The sequence below is a fragment of the Neoarius graeffei genome, chromosome 28 (assembly GCF_027579695.1).
Source record: "Neoarius graeffei isolate fNeoGra1 chromosome 28, fNeoGra1.pri, whole genome shotgun sequence".
NCBI classification, from domain to species: domain Eukaryota; kingdom Metazoa; phylum Chordata; class Actinopteri; order Siluriformes; family Ariidae; genus Neoarius; species Neoarius graeffei.
Window position 1 is genome coordinate 20,048,554 of NC_083596.1, and position 18,126 is coordinate 20,066,679.

Consider the following 18,126-nt stretch of genomic DNA (forward strand, 5'->3'; position numbering starts at 1 on the left):
GACATCACACGTTACCGTAAATGCTATCTTAAAATGTTATTCGAACCGAACGTCCTTGGAAGATGCCATGAGTCAAAAGTCCTGCCTTATGAGAAACCTGTCTGTTACGGTGTCTCAAAACCATCTGTTTTGAATGCAGCCAATATATCTGCTCAGTGGTGGTCCTCTGGTCATGGACAGTAATTGTACACTCACCGGCCACTTCATTAGGAACACCCATCTGCCTGCTGTTTGATGCAGTTCTCTAATCAGCCGATCCCTTGACAGCAGCATGATGCATAAAATCATGTCGATACAAATCAAGAGTTTCAATTCATGTTCACTCCAAACATCAGAATGGGAAAAATTGTGATCTCAAAGCGCGACTTTCTTTCTCTGTGGCATGGGTGTTGGTTTGAGCCAGATGGACTGGTTTGAGTTATTTCAGAAACTGCTGATCTCCTGTGGTTTTCACACACTAGTTTACACAGTTGAGTGAGCGACAGTTCTGTGGGTGGAAACAAATACCTTGTTGATAAGAGAGGTCAGAGGAAAATGGCCAGATTGGTTTGAGCTGCAAGAAAGGATATAGCAACTCCTAGCAAGTCTTTACAACCGTGGTGAGCAGAAAAGCATCTCAGCATGCAACAGCAGAAGACCACATTGGGCACTGCTGTAGCCCATCCATCATCTGCAGCCACTTATCCTGTCCTACAGGGTCAGGCAAGCTGGAGCCTATCCCAGCTAACTATGGGCGAGAGGCGGGGTACACCCTGGACAAGTTGCCAGGTCATCGCAGGGCTCATTCACACCTATGGTCAATTTAGAGCCATGTCTTTGGACTGTGGGGGAAACTGGAGCGCAGACACGGAGAGAGCATGCAAACTCCAAACAGAAAGGCCCTCGTCAGCCGCTGGACTCGAACTCAGGACCTTCTTGCTGTGAGGCGACAGTGTTAACCACTACACCACTGTGCCGCCCCACTGCTGTAGCCAAGAACAGGAATCTTAGAATCAACAAGAAGTTCCAATTAATGTGGCCGGTGAGTGTATATCTACAGTAGGCACCTTTAGACTAGGTGTATCTTATTAAATTGCTAATAAGTGTAGGTATGAAATAGTTAATCACAGATGGTGTTTTAGAGCTCACCGTGCCTGCTTAGCCCACCAAATGACCCCCAAGAGGAACATTTCAAAACATGAGGACTAATCCTGTCCAAAGTTGAATCATTCGCAAACATTTGCATTCCTCCTCCTTTCCTGCGTGATATTTGTTAAAGTGTTGGTGCTGCAAGCAGGATTTACACGGTCATCGCGTCGTAGGTTATTTTGAATTCATTCAACCCACCACCGTAGTTTCCCTTCTGTTGACCTTCACCAGCCTCAACCCACTATATTTTCAAATTCTTAGAGTGGCCAACACAGAGAGAGAGAGAGAGAGAGAGAGAGAGAGAGAGGCAGGCAGGACTGACTCAGAGATGTGGGGGCTGTTCGAGTGCAGTACTGCACTGAATCATCAGCATCTTATCCAATATATTCCCCCTCGGATTTTATCACTCCAAACATTATCATCAGTGGCCTGGGTTATAACATGTCCCCCATTCACCCTCTACGCATGGATGGAGAGATAGTGGGAGGGAGAAACGAGTGGGAGACTAGTAGTGAGAGAGAGCGAGCCATGGAAAGAAAGAATGAGATCGGCTGAAGTAAAGATGCACACATTCATTCAGGTGATGAAGAATGCATTTAATTCAGAAAGAATGTGAGCATGTGAACCTCCAGGATATGAAAAAGAGAGGGAGAGAGAGGGCGCATAAAAGGAAAACAAATGACATGTAATTCTATAGAGGACTCAGGGACAACAATAGTAAAAAGCAACAGATGGTTTACATTCTAGGTGGGTACAAATAGTGAAATAGATAATTATTTGCAGTGGATATGAGATGTTGTTTTAAAGGGTGGAACATGATGTTTGCTTAACTTAAACACACATCGACAAAAGGAAAAAAAAAATCCTCGGTATAATACCAGTGATCTCCGACATCATAATTTGACAATCTAACAAAATAATAGGGATGCATCGATACGTACAGCAATATCAGGTATTGTTCTGATGCCGTGCTCATTTACGTCCTCATCAAAATGCTCCGATGCCAACGTCCAATATCAAGTGACACTGACGCAAGCCAATCGAGGACATGAAAGGACAGACCTCCATGGAGACGAGAACGTGAAGAAAAGTATTTCGATTCGTTTGTGCATCATTTCTGCACGCAAAATAAAAATGCGCTTCGAGAAGTTAGCGGTTAAGTCTTCTTATTTTGTTGGACTTTGTAAACGCATTGAGACTTGGAGTAATGCGTCTCCAAGAACGTTTTATTATTAATTATTATTTTTTTAATTCACGTGACATCACTCAGCACCTCATTAACCCCCAAACATGTCTGATTTTTTTTCCCCCCATCATTAGTCCGTTCAAAAGAAACGCAATGTTTAACTCCAACCTTAATTTCTTCAAAATGGTTTGAACATTTAAAGAAAAAAGTTTTTATTTTACGTCTACAAACGAATGAGACATTTTGGACTCATTTGGACATTAATGGGGTGGTGAATGATGTCATCCATCAAGCAAATAACATTTAATAACTTCAGGAACAAGAAGATGTGGTCATCACGATCCCCGGCCATGAGCATTTTATGAAGACCTCTTCACACTTACGCCCTTAAGCCCATTGCTTTAATATTGACTTATGATGGTCGTAAGTGCTAGGACACCTTCATAAAACGCTGCCCAGCTTTTTTCAGTAGTATGAGCATGCAAAGTTTAATTGATGTAGCTTATGTAGTTTCTGAGAAAACTTGTCTAGATTGAGTCCGTTGTACAAAGTCCAGTAACATAAATCAAGGGCCATAACTCTGAAAATAATAATTTCTCGTAAATGATTTTCGAACTCAACTTCGATCATGAATAGTAATATGAACACACAGAGTTTTCATGTAGCTGATGTTTTTCTGAGAAAACTTGTCCGGATTGAAACGGACAGATAGTAATAATGAAGCACGTATGTTTATTTTGTGTGCCCAAACGAATCAGACATTTTTGGACACATTTGGGTGTTAATGAAGTGCTGTGCGACGCCACGTCACTAAAACTTAACGGTTCTTATCATATGGAGTCCCGACTTCATACAGCTAAAGGACAAAGCAAAGCAGAGTGCAAACCGTGCTCCTGTGCATCTTCCAACATCATCCTTAGGGTGTATAAACGGGATCTTTAACAGAGGGCAAAGGTGGCCGATGTGAGCACACAGAGCAGTATCCGCGAGAGCGGTCTTCACAAATGAGCACAAGGTGCCTCGAATTGCACGAACCAAAGGTATTCGAGAATGTAGAGCCGTGAAGGGAAAACTGGGATACGAGACAGACAGAAAGAGCAATTCACGTCAGCGAGCACTGAGCACTGAGACATGAACACGTCAGGTCTTTACGCCAAAGGTGCAATTCACGTCATGACCATGTTGTCCTAATGCTCTGCGTACTCGGGTTTAAACATACCTGAAAACAGCTCTGTAACATCCCTGATTGATTGATACAAAGAAGCTAACTTGCTTTAGTGTTCATATCGAAGGGAAGCAGAAAAAAAAAAATCCGAAAAAAGGTACCGATGCATCCCTATTTAAAAAAAAAAAGCTAATCGTTTAATAAATTTTTTTTTACTAATTTTTGAAAGAAAAAAAAAAAGAAAAACAGAAAGCCATAGAGCATCAACTGCATTTTAATTAAAAACTCCATTATTATTGTTTTTTTTTCCAAGTGCCATGACATACAAAATCAAGAGTTAAATCTTAACCCAGAGCAATATATTAAATAATTTGGATTTATTTTGGGGAGTGAGTTGATATGAAATATTTTCTTCCTATATGTGCAATTACCATTATAATACACAACTATTTACATTCATGTCGATCTTTAATTCACATGAAACATCAACCAAGTAATGGATAAACCAAATACAAAAAAGGATGACATTCATGAAAATAATAACATTAAAAAAAAAAAAAATCAAATTAAAGCCATAGAATTCTTATTTTTGAAAAATATAACGGTTAAGTTCTGTTACAATTACAATGACATGGCAAATCAAGATTGCTTCATTTCAAACATAGGCACATAAACGTATTCAGATCTGAGGCTTGGAGAGACTGGAAGTCTACTTGGCAGCCGTCTTGATAGTGGACTTCAGGCACCGAAAGCAGCTAACGCTCTGTATGTACTTGCATTTCTGTAAACAAAATTACTGAAGACTAAAGGGTCTGTGTTTAACCTCAACGCCAGTAATATTAACTCATCCCTTTAACTTAGATTCAGTCAGCAATTCAAATAAAAAACAAACAAACAAAAAAACCCAAACCATCCATCATCCCATCTTCTGTCAGAAGACCAGCACTACCTTCTGGAACGTTCCTTATTCATTAAGATGACGTTATTATTTTTTTTTTCCTTTTAGGCGAGAAGTTTCTTTGGTGTCAACGACTTTCTAATTAAGTTTACATCCATTAAAGCAAAATGAAATCAAAAAAAGATTTTAATCACAAATCTGAGTCTTGATGTCCTATTGTAATGAAAAGAAAAAAAAAAAAAAGGACCCCCCCCCCAAAACCTGGAAACCTCCCACCACCATGTCACACTCTTAAGCTTAAAATACCAATACCCTTAATTTCATTCATCTAATTCTTCAAACCAGGAAAAAAAAAATTAAAGCAGCTTATCCAAAACAAACAAACAAACAAACTAAGTCAAAGATGATTTCATTCTCCGGTCTGGAGCAGCCCCACATTTGAAACCAGTCAGTTTGCTGATTGCTTTAAGGCTACAGGTGCCTATGGCACATCAAACCAACACCCCAGGCGTAAATACACGTATAACAATATGCATTTTCAAGTGATGGATATACAACAGTATACATGTGATGGAACCATTTAAATAATAACAATAATAATCATAATAATGAGTAATAGTAACGCTGAGAATAAAACGCTTGAGCGACTCTCTGCGATGCCATCGCTGGTTGGACTGAAATCTCAGGCCGCTCTGATGGATGAGGCTGTGTAGGCCGCTTGTATTTTTAGGGCCGATGCGGCGAGAGGTGACCTGCTTTCAAGATGATCGATTGTCTCGCCCGAGGTGCGCTTGAAAAAGAGGAGCATAAATAAAGGGAGGAAGGAGCGACTTTGCTGAGGGAAATGATGGCAAAGTTGGCACGCGGCACACTTGCCCTGTTTTCAGCGCTGGAACTGCTTCAAGTAAGAAATAAAGAGGGCATTATAAAAAAAAAAAATCAAATGGCGCTTTCAAATCAGTGTTGCTAATTCTGATGTCCTTGACTAAAATGACATTAAAAACAAGGAGATCTCTTCTCACGGTGTTCCTTTTAGATTAAGGAGGGATCCCGTTTCTGGAAGACGCTGCATACGCGTGGGTGTGTGTGGGTGTGTGTGAGAGAGTGTGTGAGAGTGGGTGCGTGAGTGTGTGTGTAAGAGAGAAAGAGAGGGGGCTTTCCTGGTACACCTTTTACCTGCCCATTAGAAGGCAGCGATGGAGGACACGGACTGCTCCGACAGCCCCGACTTTCCTCGTCTCAGGGAGAAACATTCAGCAGTCTGGTGGATTTATTTGGGTAATTGATGGCCAGGCTGATAGCGGCAATGTTCTTCAGGGCCTGTGTGATAAACAATGAGAGAAAGAGGACATACAAGAAAGAGTATGAATATGAGAAAAGCAGCCAGAGCCTTATTAAAGTTGTTAATCTTGAACATACTACTGCACAGCTAAAAGCTTGACCAGGAATTGTAGAAGCCTGGAGAAACTGCTCATCTCAGGTATTTATTTATTTTTTTAGAGGAGACAGTAACTAACTACTGTATTATACACCTGCCAATTTATCTGTACTGCAATATCATTCCTTTTTTTCCCCTTCCCACTTTCGTTTCTTTCAAAGAATTGTTTGCCATTGCTGTATACAGTGACTTTGAATATATCTATAACCCCCCATTTAAAAATCAATAAAAATTTGGATTAAAAAAAAAAAAACAAGCAGCCAGAGGGATGATGAAGCAAAGTACTTCAGGTAATTCATCAGACCATTTTACACACCTGTTGCCCTGAGGACACCTACGCAGTAATCAATGGCAGGCACACGAATGACTGTTTTGTTGTAAATGTGCACTTAAAATTTTTCAGCGTAGGAATAAATCCTGACAAAAACAATTTCCCGAGCCAAAACTAAAGTAGGAGCGTGGCTGTGGACATGGAACGATACACTTCAGCGCATTTAATTCAGCAGCCTACACTGTGTTCACTTCTCACACACATGAACGCGCGCACACACACACACACACAACCACGCACACAACACCACAACACGGACATCTTCCCACCTCTTCTGATCACATCCACACAGGATAATTACTAAAAGCATAAGAGTTAACCACAACCCACACACACGCGCGCATGTTTCTCTTACTATCCTTGCGATTACCGTGATTACGCAGCCAATTAATGCTATGCCTACACACACACCTAATCCTAACCTTAACCTTTTGGCTCTTTCAGTTATGTTATGAAATAAAAGCTGCAGTTTTCCTTGAGAGGACCATCCAAATGTCCCCATAAGGAAAAACTCTTACATTTGGTCCCCATAAAGATATCAATCCATGCCCACGATGCATCATGTCCGCTTTGACATTTCCTGTTCTGATGGTTAGATTGCAGCAGCAGCGACTGTTCAGTTGTTTTAAAAACCACTGCAGGAAAACTTTTTTTTTTTAAGAGGAGGACAGTGAGGTTTGTGATTTTTATGGCAAATCCTGAAGAGACAGAAGTGCCAACATTGCTTGCAAAAAAACTTTAAAATCAGGCAGACAGAGGAGAAAAAACCCTTGCAAAAAACAAAACAAAAAAACCCCTGATCCTTTTCACCACAAAACCCTCCATATGAATATACTGTATAAGCTTGCTTACAATAAATAAACAAACAAAACCCCCTCAACCTACAATTCCTACTCGGAAAGTTGAGAAAGTTAACTAACCACAGTTAGCTAGTTAATTTGTCAACATGAGATGTCTACACTCCCCCCCCAGTTTGTAGCTAGAGGTTGCTTAAACAAACAAATAAGCAAAAACAAACAAGCAAACCCAATGCTCAACCTACAATTCCCACTCAGAAAGTTGCAAACCTTAGCTAACCAGTTAGCTAGTTAATTTATTGCCAACGAGGTGTCGACACTCCCCCCCCTCCCAGTTTGTAGCTAGAGGTTGTGTATTTATATTTAAAACAAACAAACAAACAAACAAAACAAAAAAAACAAAACCAACACCCCCCCCAAAAAAAAACAAAAAACAACCCCCAACCTACAATTCCCACCTCAGACAGTTGAGAAAGTTAGCTAACCAGTTAGCTACTTAATTTGTTGCTAACATGGTGTCCACACTTCTCCCCAGTTTGTAGCTAGAGGCCATTTAAACAAACAAACAAACAAACAAACAAACAAACCACCCTAATGGTCACCCTACAATTCCCACTCAGAACGTTGAGAAAGTTAGCTAATTAATTTATTGCCAATGAGGTGTTGACACTCCCCCCCCCCCCCCCCAGTTTGTAGCTAGAGGTTGTGTATTTATATTTAAAAACAAACAAAAAACCCAAAATGAAAATCAAACCCCAACCCGACCTACAATTCCCACTCAGTTGAGAAAGTTAGCTAACCAGTTAGCTAATTAATTTGTTGCCAATGAGGCATCCACACTTTCCCTCCCAGTTTGTAGCTAGAGGTTTTTGTATTTATATATTCAAACAAACAAACAAAAAACCCTCAACCTACAATTCCCACTTAGACAACTGAGAAAGTTAGCTAACCAGTTAGCTAGTTAATTTGTTGCCAATATATTGTCCATTGCTTTCCTCCCAATTTGTAGCTAGAGATTGTTTAAACAAACCCAATGCTCAACCTTCAATTCCCACTCAAAGTTGAGAAAGTTAGCTAACCAGTTAGCTAATTAATTTGTCGCCAACATGGTGTCCATGTTTTCCCCCAGTTTGTAGCTAGAGGTTGTTTAAAAAAAACCCACACATTATTCTGAGTTCCAACTTCCCATTTCCGTATTAAGTCGAACACAGCATGAGCCAGCTAGTAAGTTCCCTCTCCTCCCCTCATTTTTCTCCCCAAACTGGTCACCTGCCAATTCCTAGCCAGCTCTCCCAGATCATACACCAGCTACCAACTGGCGAGAGTGAAGACGAACATGTGCTTCCTCTGACACATGAAGCCAGCCGACCACATCCTCACATACTGCATCACACAGCAAAGTGTCCTCTATCTGCCCTCTTCCACATACATGACCTTACAGATGCCCACGATTGGCTAGTGTCACTATGATTGACAGGAGGAGATGGCCACAGATGGTTGTGGGATCCAAACTCTTCACGACAGAGTGAACACTTTTCTGTTGTGCCACATGGAAGTTCAGCTAGCAAGCAAATTTGTTACCTCAACCCCCCCCCCCCCATGTGAGCCAAACAACAGTAAGAAAAATTTCTTCTAATTAAAAAAAAAAAAAAAAGTTCCTCCATTTTTTTTTACTGACCAAAATTTCACGGTTCTCTTTTTTTTTTTTTATTGGATCAAAGACTGAGGCTTGTGTATTCCCCAGTTGAGGTTTACCGAGATAAAACCAATGTGAAGTGAAAGTCACCACTGGCAGAAACCAATCACATTTTTCACCACATCCTGTCTCTTTTCCCATTCAGTGACGTGACTTTGCTGTAGCTAAACCGTTGATGACAGCACCTCTGGAAACAATATCAACTGGGTTTAAAAAAAAAAAAAGAAAAAAAATAAGTTGGCCATTTCTTTCACCTGCGCAAACAGTTGTTATCCTTGCTAACGGCGGAGGAAATCACAAGAAGCAAATTCATAATTTAAAATATTTATAGTATTTTATACATACTATATACACTCACTATCCACTTTATTATTAGGAACACCTGCACATTCATCCAGTTATGAAATCATGCAGTTAACTAATCAGCCAAATCATGGAGCATAAAGCCAAAGAAACCACATTTCCCCCGTTCTGATGTCTCATCTCATTATCTCTAGCCGCTTTATCCTTCTACAGGGTCGCAGGCAAGCTGAAGCCTATCCCAGCTGACTACGGGCGAAAGGCGGGGTACACCCTGGACAAGTCGCCAGGTCATCACAGGGCTGACACATAGACACAGACAACCATTCACACTCACATTCACACCTACGGTCAATTTAGAGTCACCAGTTAACCTAACCTGCATGTCTTTGGACTGTGGGGGAAACCGGAGCACCCGGAGGAAACCCACGCGGACACGGGGAGAACATGCAAACTCCACACAGAAAGGCCCTCGCCGGCCCCGGGGCTCGAACCCAGGACCTTCTTGCTGTGAGGCGACAGCGCTACCGTTCTGATGTTTGATGTGAATATTAACTGAAGCTCTTGACGTGCATCTGTAGGATTTTTGCATTGAGCTGCTGCAATGTGATTGGCTGATGTGGCATGAATGTGCATATGTATTGTGTTCCTAATAAAGTGGGCAGCAAGTGTATATTTATGCTACCCAACACATCATAATACGTAGACACTAAGACAGGCTTATTTATTTATTTCAGTTATTCCACGAAATCAAGTCGTACATGAGCTGATAGCTATACGCCATGTATGACGAGATTGAGCAGAATAACCGTTTTATTCTATCCATTCACTGGATTTTGAGAAACTGAGCATTTTTATTTGTATTTTTTGCAAATTCGATAAATAAAAACTTTATACGAAACAGCTGACAAAATCATTTCTGCTTCGAATGAAAACAAACCGGCAAAATGACAGTAGGAATTTGTGAAAAATGTGAAAATAATAATTATTGGAAAAAAAATACCTTCTTACCATCAAATATTTTCATTCCATATTTTGTTGCTTTTTTTTTTTTGTATTTTTTTTTTAGGCTTTGTTTTTGAGTAGAGTTTTTAATTTCGTCCTCGGTTGGTTCAGCAACACGCTCTGCCATCTTGTTTTAGTCGTAGAGTAGCCAACCAGAGCGTGCTCATATCCAGTGAACATGGATTAAGAAAGAACGAACCAACAAACAACTTTATTCACCACACACTTGTGAAATTCCTCTCTGCATTTAACCCATCTGAAGCAATGAACACACATATGCGCACACACACACACACGTGAGCAACAAGCACACACACATACCCAGAGCAGTGGGCAGCCATGCTAACAGCGCCCGGGGAGCAGTTGGGAGTTCGGTGCCTCGCCCAAGGCCGTCCCATATTAACCTAACCGCATGCCTTTGGACTGTGGAGGAAACTGGAGCACCCGGAGGAAACCCACGCAGACACGGGGAGAACATGCAAACTCCACACAGAAAGGCCCTCGCCGGCCACTGGGCTCGAACCCAGAACCTTCTTGCTGTAAGGCGACTGTGCTAACCACTACACCACCGTGCCGCCCACACAATTTATTTATTAAATAAATAAATGGATAGTGTGTGTATATGTATGGTGACAATTTTCTACATTGTAGAACAATACTGAAAATGTTAAAACTTTGCAATAACATATGAAACATGTAAACAAACAAACAAAACAACAACAACCAGCTTCATGAGGTACAGTAGTCACCTGGAATGCTTTTTAATTAAAAGGTGCCTCGTCAAAAGTTAATTAGTGCAATTTCTTGCCTTCTTAATGCGTCTGAGATCAAACAGTAAATAATAAAAATACAGTAAACAGCCCGATTCAACAACTGTAGCAATCCATATTATGTCAGGATCCGCGACACTAAGTAAAGAGAAACGAACCCTATGAATGAGTAGGTGTGTCCAAACTTTGGACTGGTACTGTATGTATATTTCTGTGTCCTTTTTAGCCTCACAATCACCCTTCAAAAGCCTGACCACTGATCCTATTATCATTACAAGCTTAAAAGCTTCACCTCCTTCCTGTCTCATTGTCAGTCAGGTTTTTCTTTTGTCGCTTTCTTTCCTCCTTTCTGAATTTACGATGCACTGCAAAACACGTGTGTAATAACCAAAGGCAAGATTCAATTTGATATGAATGTCTCCGTTTCTAGACAACCTTCCAATACCAAGTGCACTTTTCAGGAATGACTGTTATTAAACTCAACCCAGCAGCGCTGCAGGACCATTATTCCACTGAATATAGGCAAGGAGAAAACCAAACACAGCCGTAACAGTCTCATTAACTTTTCACCATATGGAGCACACAATAATGGTCTTTCAACAGCATATGGAAACAAGATCACGTGGGCAAAGTTTATCTGCTCGATCCTTCCCATTCAAAACCTCACGTATGTCGACATAGGTTAATAGTCATGACACACGCAGTCACGCATGCTCCGGGCTGTGTGCTTCCTTTATTCGCCTTTAAAAAAAACAAAACAAAAAAACAAACAAACAAAAAAACCCCCACAACAGCACTAGATGTGTTGACATTTTTAAATGTTAAAATAAATATAAAACTTCTACCATGTTCATCAGCAAAGCACCTATTTAAACAGGAAATCCACCCCGTACGGCATGCATTTTAATCTTCGAATTCTGTACCTACATGTGTACCCCAGAAGAACACTGGTACCTGTGAATGTGGATTGTGTTACGGAGTCGTCATATTTCTACACTGGCTAGGTTTTGTCACTGTTGAATTTTACCGCCATCTACTGGATTTTAAAATCGATGGCATTGTTGAGCGAAGACTTCCACCAAAGCCCAATCCTACATCTCGCAAGTTAGCAAAAGGCCCAGGACGCAGATGCACTCCAAATTTAAATCCATTTTCCTTGGCCCATGCCACACCCCCACACCCTTGTGCCAAGTTTCAAGATTGGTTTTGTACAATCCGGCTTACAGTCAAACAAACCACACTGAAAACACAACCTCCTTGGTGGAGGTGATAATGTAATGCTTGTCCACTTTTTTTCCAGTATTTTATGTTGTCAGGGGGCGGGGCTAAAACGCGAGGACGGTAGAGCAGTCTTTAGTAGCGGTTTCCCCTGGATTATTTACAAACAGGAGCAACGGGACATTAAAGATTTGTTTTACAATGAAATCGAGTTGACTTTAAAAGTGTATGTAATGCCTTATTGTAATGCTTTAAAATGAATATATATCAAATCAATAGTAACGACCAAAATGAATTAATAAATCAGGGGGGAAAATAATCTCATTATCTCTATCCGCTTTATCCTTCTACAGGGTCGCAGGCAAGCTGGAGCCTATCCCAGCTGACTACGGGCGAAAGGCGGGGTACACCCTGGACAAGTCGCCAGGTCATCGCAGGGCTGACACATAGACACAGACAACCATTCACACTCACATTCACACCTACGGTCAATTTAGAGTCACCAGTTAGCCTAACCTGCATGTCTTTGGACTGTGGGGGAAACCGGAGCACCCGGAGGAAACCCACGCGGACACGGGGAGAACATGCAAACTCCACACAGAAAGGCCCTCGCCGGCCCCGGGGCTCGAACCCGGACCTTCTTGCTGTGAGGCGACAGCGCTAACTACTACACCACCGTGCCGCCCGGAAAATAATATTAATTATTTTATTATTAAGCACAAAACTAATCGATAAATTGTGGCGTTTGGATCCTGGAAAAAGGCAGCCTTGCCTCAGGGCTAATCTCGCATGACATCACGCGTGGAGCCCTGGTTATCTGGGTCATTTCCGTTCATCTGACTCTGTGCTAGTTTATTCGCTGAAATCTTACAAAAATAATGATGGGAAAGCACTGCGTTGTGTTTGGATGTTCAAATCCATATAGAACAGGACGTTCAGTTCACGAATTTCCGAGAAATGACACTAATCTAAAGCGACAGTGGGTGAGGTTTGATCAAAACGAAGCGGGCAGATTTCGTGTCGCCTACTAATAATAAATCTGATTCATCAAGTGTTCATCACCACCAGAACGACCACATGGGAATTACTGGAGCAAAAAAGAAACCCATTTATTTAATAAATGACATTTGATCTGACGTTGACAGTTTGTCGATTCCCCTATTAAATCGCCCACTTCATATTTTATTTCAATAATTACACTGAATAAGTGTAGGTTTTAAAGATTATATTTCTGCATTTATTGAGGTACATGTAAATATTTTCCCTAAATTTTGCAGAGGCCAGATTAGAATAAAAATCCACAAACCAATCTGTTTCCAATTCTCTCTGGCTGGTGGTGTGCTATCGGCGCTGAGCGGGACTGTCGTGAACTGACATCTGTTTCTTGTCTTGGGGGCTTGAAAAGATGACCATTTACTCCGGAATATCCTTGATAATCATCTGCTCCTTCATGCGACATAAGAATCCCAATCACTATCAGAATTCTCTCCAAAACATGATTCCATATCGAGACTGGTCTAACCACTGCTGCGCACGTGAACAAAACTGATACCTGGACTGTTACACGTGTGACGTCACGCACCGCTTCGGGATCTTCCGGATCAGTCTCGGCAGATTCCATGAAAATCGGCTGAATTTATTGATTTTTCCATTAATTTATGGCCTTTTGGATCAGCTATGGTTCGAAAACACATGGTCAATCAACATAATGATTGTTGCCTTGTACAAGGAAAAAAAAAAAAGCGGGGTTTAGGGACATTAAATTCACTTTAACTTTTCATTTCAACTTCTTTCAACATTATGTTGGTCAATCTTTTCACTCTGCTTCACAATTTCAACTTCTGATCATGGTCCCAGTGAGATACGGCCCTCACTTTATTTATATCTATTTAAAGAGAGCGATGCAGCAGCACTTTAGTCTGTCCAGCTCTCTCACTTCCTTATCTGTAAACTTTGCTGAGACAGATCAGGTCACCTATCATGGCGTCGATCTTGAGCCGAGCTGTAACTCAGTGCAACTGGGGCGTACATCAGCATTGCATTCTGTAACACGGAGTCCAACTTTTGCTGCCTCCACTACCTCGACTTTGCTGGCTCGTTCATTAGTACGACATTAAAATGTTGCTTAAAAATTAGTCATCAGAAAAGAAGCTCTTTTTTTGTTGTTGTTGGTTTTACAAGCCGACAGTGCAACCTGCTCACTATTCACTAATTCACTCAGCTTTGTGATGTTGTTCTTGCTTGAAAACAGATATTCCTGTCCCGTATGGACTGTTGCCAGGCAATGCCACAACAAGCAAATCATCCCTTTTCAACTGTTGCTCCTGTTTATAAATAATCCAGGGGAAATCTCTACACTACTAAAGACTGCTCTTCCTTCCTCGTGTTTAAGCCCCACCCCCGGCAACATAACAAAATACTGAAAAAAAAGTAAACAAGTGTTACATCACCACCTCCATGCCAAGGAGGTTGTGTTTTCAGTGTGGTTTGACTGTAAGCCGGATTGCGTAAAACCAACCTTGAAACTTGGTGGAAGGGTGTGGCATAGACCAAGGAAGAAGAAATTTAATTTGGAGTGCATCCGAGTCCCGGACCTTTTACTAACTTGCGAGATACAGTATTGGGTTTTGGCGGAAGTCAACACTCAACAATGCCATACATCTTAAAATCTAGTAGATGGCAGTAAAATTCAACAGTGACGAAACATAACCAACATAGAAAAACGATGACTCCATTAGGGTTGGGCAGTATCCAAATTTTGATACCTTTAAACTGTCTGTGTTTTCCCGGGGTATACGGTATTACCGAGAAAAAAATATACATTTTGTTTCGGCCTACTGTGTAACGTGCGCCTATACCGGCGGACCTTGTCCAGACCTGCGCCTATGCCTCAAATTTACTATTTAAAAGCAGCATAGCGAATTATGTGCATTGTGGTATGGATTAAGCAGCAAAGTGAATTTTGTGCATTGATGAATGATTAAGAGATATTTCAAAGCATCACGCAACTCTTCCTTCATCTTGAAAATAGCATTCAACTGTCGTTTACACGTCTGCGTTGAAACACCATTTGCAGCACTATTTCACCTACTCCATCAAAAAAAAGTACACGATGAGCAGGATCATACCCTTTCAAGCATGGGAAATAAAAAAAAAAGAAAAGAAAATCAACCAACACCCCGTTTAGACTGCGCGATAAACCATATTCTTCAGCGCAAATGAGGCGAACCTAATTCAAATGCGTGATAGCTGCACAAGGCAAAATCATATGGGCCCACGTCATGCCATGGCGGTGAAATTAATAATCAAATGGCCTTACCTTGCTTAAAACGTTGTCTTGATCACATAACTCCTTACAATTATTCCACTTAAATCCATACGGTTTAACACACCCAACAAAGATAGCAAGCGCATTGCTAATTCCCACCAGAAACCTAACAGTTTACGCTACGATGTTTTCTTCCGTAGATGACATTTCAAACGTTTATTACCCACATCCCAAATGTCATACGTTATATTATTTTACCTTGTTGTTACTCATGTAACCTACTCAAAACACTCAGATTGGAGGTGTTCCCCTCTCGCGCCGTGACCGTCTTCTTACATATTTTACACACAGCTTCATCTGTGTTTGCTGGCTCTCCCTTTTCGTTTGGTTTGAAACCAAAATACTGCCACACTGCCGATGTTTTTTTTGTTTTTTTTGCCACTAACTCGTTATCTTGACTTGCCATCTTTCAACCGCGGTCTCAGTCTCTTGCGAAGCTTTCTGTCAGACTCCAAATGTCACGCAGGGTTTCCATGGTAACGACATAAACAACCCTGCACGCGATGAGAACTTCTTTAGGAAATTGATAGAATTAGTGAAAATACGATCACACAGTTATTCGGGATGATCTTCAATTTATTATTTTATATTATGACCTCATGTACTCCATATTTATTTAGATATTATATATTTTTTTAAAATGACGGTAATGAGACCGATACCGTTGGTACTTTTGGATACCTCGGGATACCTTCTTACCGTAATACCGCCCAACCCTAGACTCCATATCACAATCCACCTTCACAGGTATCAGTATTCTTCTGGGATACGCACCAGGCACTGATTTGAATAATTTTGGAAATATATCCAGATGTATAAAGTGGTCAAGGCTGCAGATTTGCATATTGTAGAAGAGTTGACTATTGTCCATGGAAGAGGTTCGCACTCCGAGTGCTCTTCTAGTTCATTAAATGAAATGTCCTGATTTACATTTCTGCAGCTTGAACTGCACATGAGGCTTGTAGTACTCGAGTCCGACTCGTGCCCTAATTTTAAGGACTTGTGACTTGACTTGAACACTGATGACTCGGACTCGTGCATTAACTGCATTCGGACTTGTAAATTGGAGACAAGGACTTGGATTGTTTTTCTTTCTTTATTGGTAACATGCCATAATAATTTGGCAAAAGATATTTATATCTAAATTAATTTTGTACTAATTTCAAGCAAGTGTGTCACACCTGCGAACCTTGGTGCATGCATCAGATAGACTCTCGGGCACGCTCCGGCCAGCATGCGTACCAAGCGGACTCTCGGGTATGCGCGGTAAACAACTCGTACCTGCACAGGATTAAGGCGCAATCAGCGCACCTATATAAAAACTGTGAAAACACACTTCCTTTGCAAAGTATTGAGTTGTGTTGCTGACACATTACTGAGCCTTATTTACTTGTTTGGTTTCCTGAGCCCTGATTTCCTGTTTCTCGTCTTTGATTCTGCCGAGTCTACGATAGCCTGTTTGTGCCTCGCTCGACATATTGCCTGTTTCACTCTTTTACGATTTTGCCTGCCATTCTGGATTGTTTACCGTCTTCACTTGTATTAATAAACACACCTTCTGCACTTGCATCCAACTCCCAACCATCTCTAACAGAATACTTCGCACTCGCTGACAAAGAGAATGCACATTCACCTATTCATACGCCATGTTCAGGAATGTTAATGGCACTGAAACAGCCACTGCCAAATGGTGCAGTTGGAGTCTTGTTCCCGGATTCGACTCGAAATTTTTTTTTAATGATTTGGACTTGAACACTGGGGACTCGAGACTGGACTCGGACTCGAGGTTTAGGGACTCGACTACAACACTGCTGCACATACACATCATGGTGTAGTTACAAACTGATTAAACATTGATTATATATGGGTCATTCTAAAATTCGGGGTACATTTCACATCTCTGAGATAAACCTTTTGTTATTTTCCACAAAAGAAATATTTATTGAATGAGTTATGCAAATTATGACAAACTTTCACCAATAGCAATGCTTGATGTACATTTTAGACCCAATTTAACCATAAAACATGAAATAAATGACTCCCGCCCCTCCTCCCCCCACATTGTCAGCTGTCTTTGACTCCTGATTCATCCATTCAACTCGAATAAACATGAAGTGATTCAGTCTCATAATCGGTCTTTTGGAGCTCATTCTATTAACTGTTCTAAAATCAATTGCATAGAAAGTCTATTTTCTGTGTGATGTGAAATTTCAGTAATAAAAAAAATTATATTTTTTTTATCCATCCCAATGTTCGTCAACTCCGTTAACTCGGTTATAAAATCCACAAAGACTTTTAATAATACGCTTGACACCCGCATCGAGAGATGTCACTTCCTCCGACAGGAAACTTCAGAAAGGCAGTGAGGTATGTTATGTTTGTTCTTTCATTAATTTGAACGAAGTGTTGAGGATACACCAACAGCAGATTAATTGTTCGTCAAATCTGTTATTGTGATATTGGAGTCAATTTCTCGCTCATTTTTTAAAATAATAATAATAATAATAATAATAATAATAATAATAATATGATTAAAATCCATAAAATCCTGTTTTTATACACGCCATGTCGTAGCTAGCTCGAGGTTAGCAGTTGGAGTGAAGACACAAAATGGCGGAAGATGTCAACTCTGTTATCACCAATTCTGTTGCTGGATTGCCCAGTTTAACGAGAACAGAGCTGACGATGACTAACACAGTCAACACTTGAAATGTACCCGCAATTACAGAATGGGCCGTGTATATTTAAAAAAAAAAAAAAAACAGTATTGTGTGTGACTCATTTGTGAAATTTATCATCCATTCTCTATTCATGATACCTCTTAAGAAGAACTGCTTCACCTGACAGGCATCATACTACATTTTGT

At 40.7% G+C, this 18,126-nt stretch overlaps 1 protein-coding gene across 2 annotated transcripts in view; it reads right to left on the bottom strand.

Annotated features, from left to right (window-relative positions):
* Window positions 1–3,743: 3,743 nt before the first annotated feature.
* The window catches only part of zzef1 (zinc finger, ZZ-type with EF hand domain 1), a 173,338-nt gene continuing 158,955 nt past the window's right edge, over window positions 3,744–18,126 (bottom strand). For both annotated transcript variants that reach the window (XM_060912546.1, XM_060912545.1), the window contains exon 53: window positions 3,744–5,697. In XM_060912546.1, the coding sequence (XP_060768529.1) occupies window positions 5,617–5,697 (81 nt within the window). In that variant the 3' untranslated portion in view covers window positions 3,744–5,616. The remainder of the gene's footprint in view (window positions 5,698–18,126) is intronic.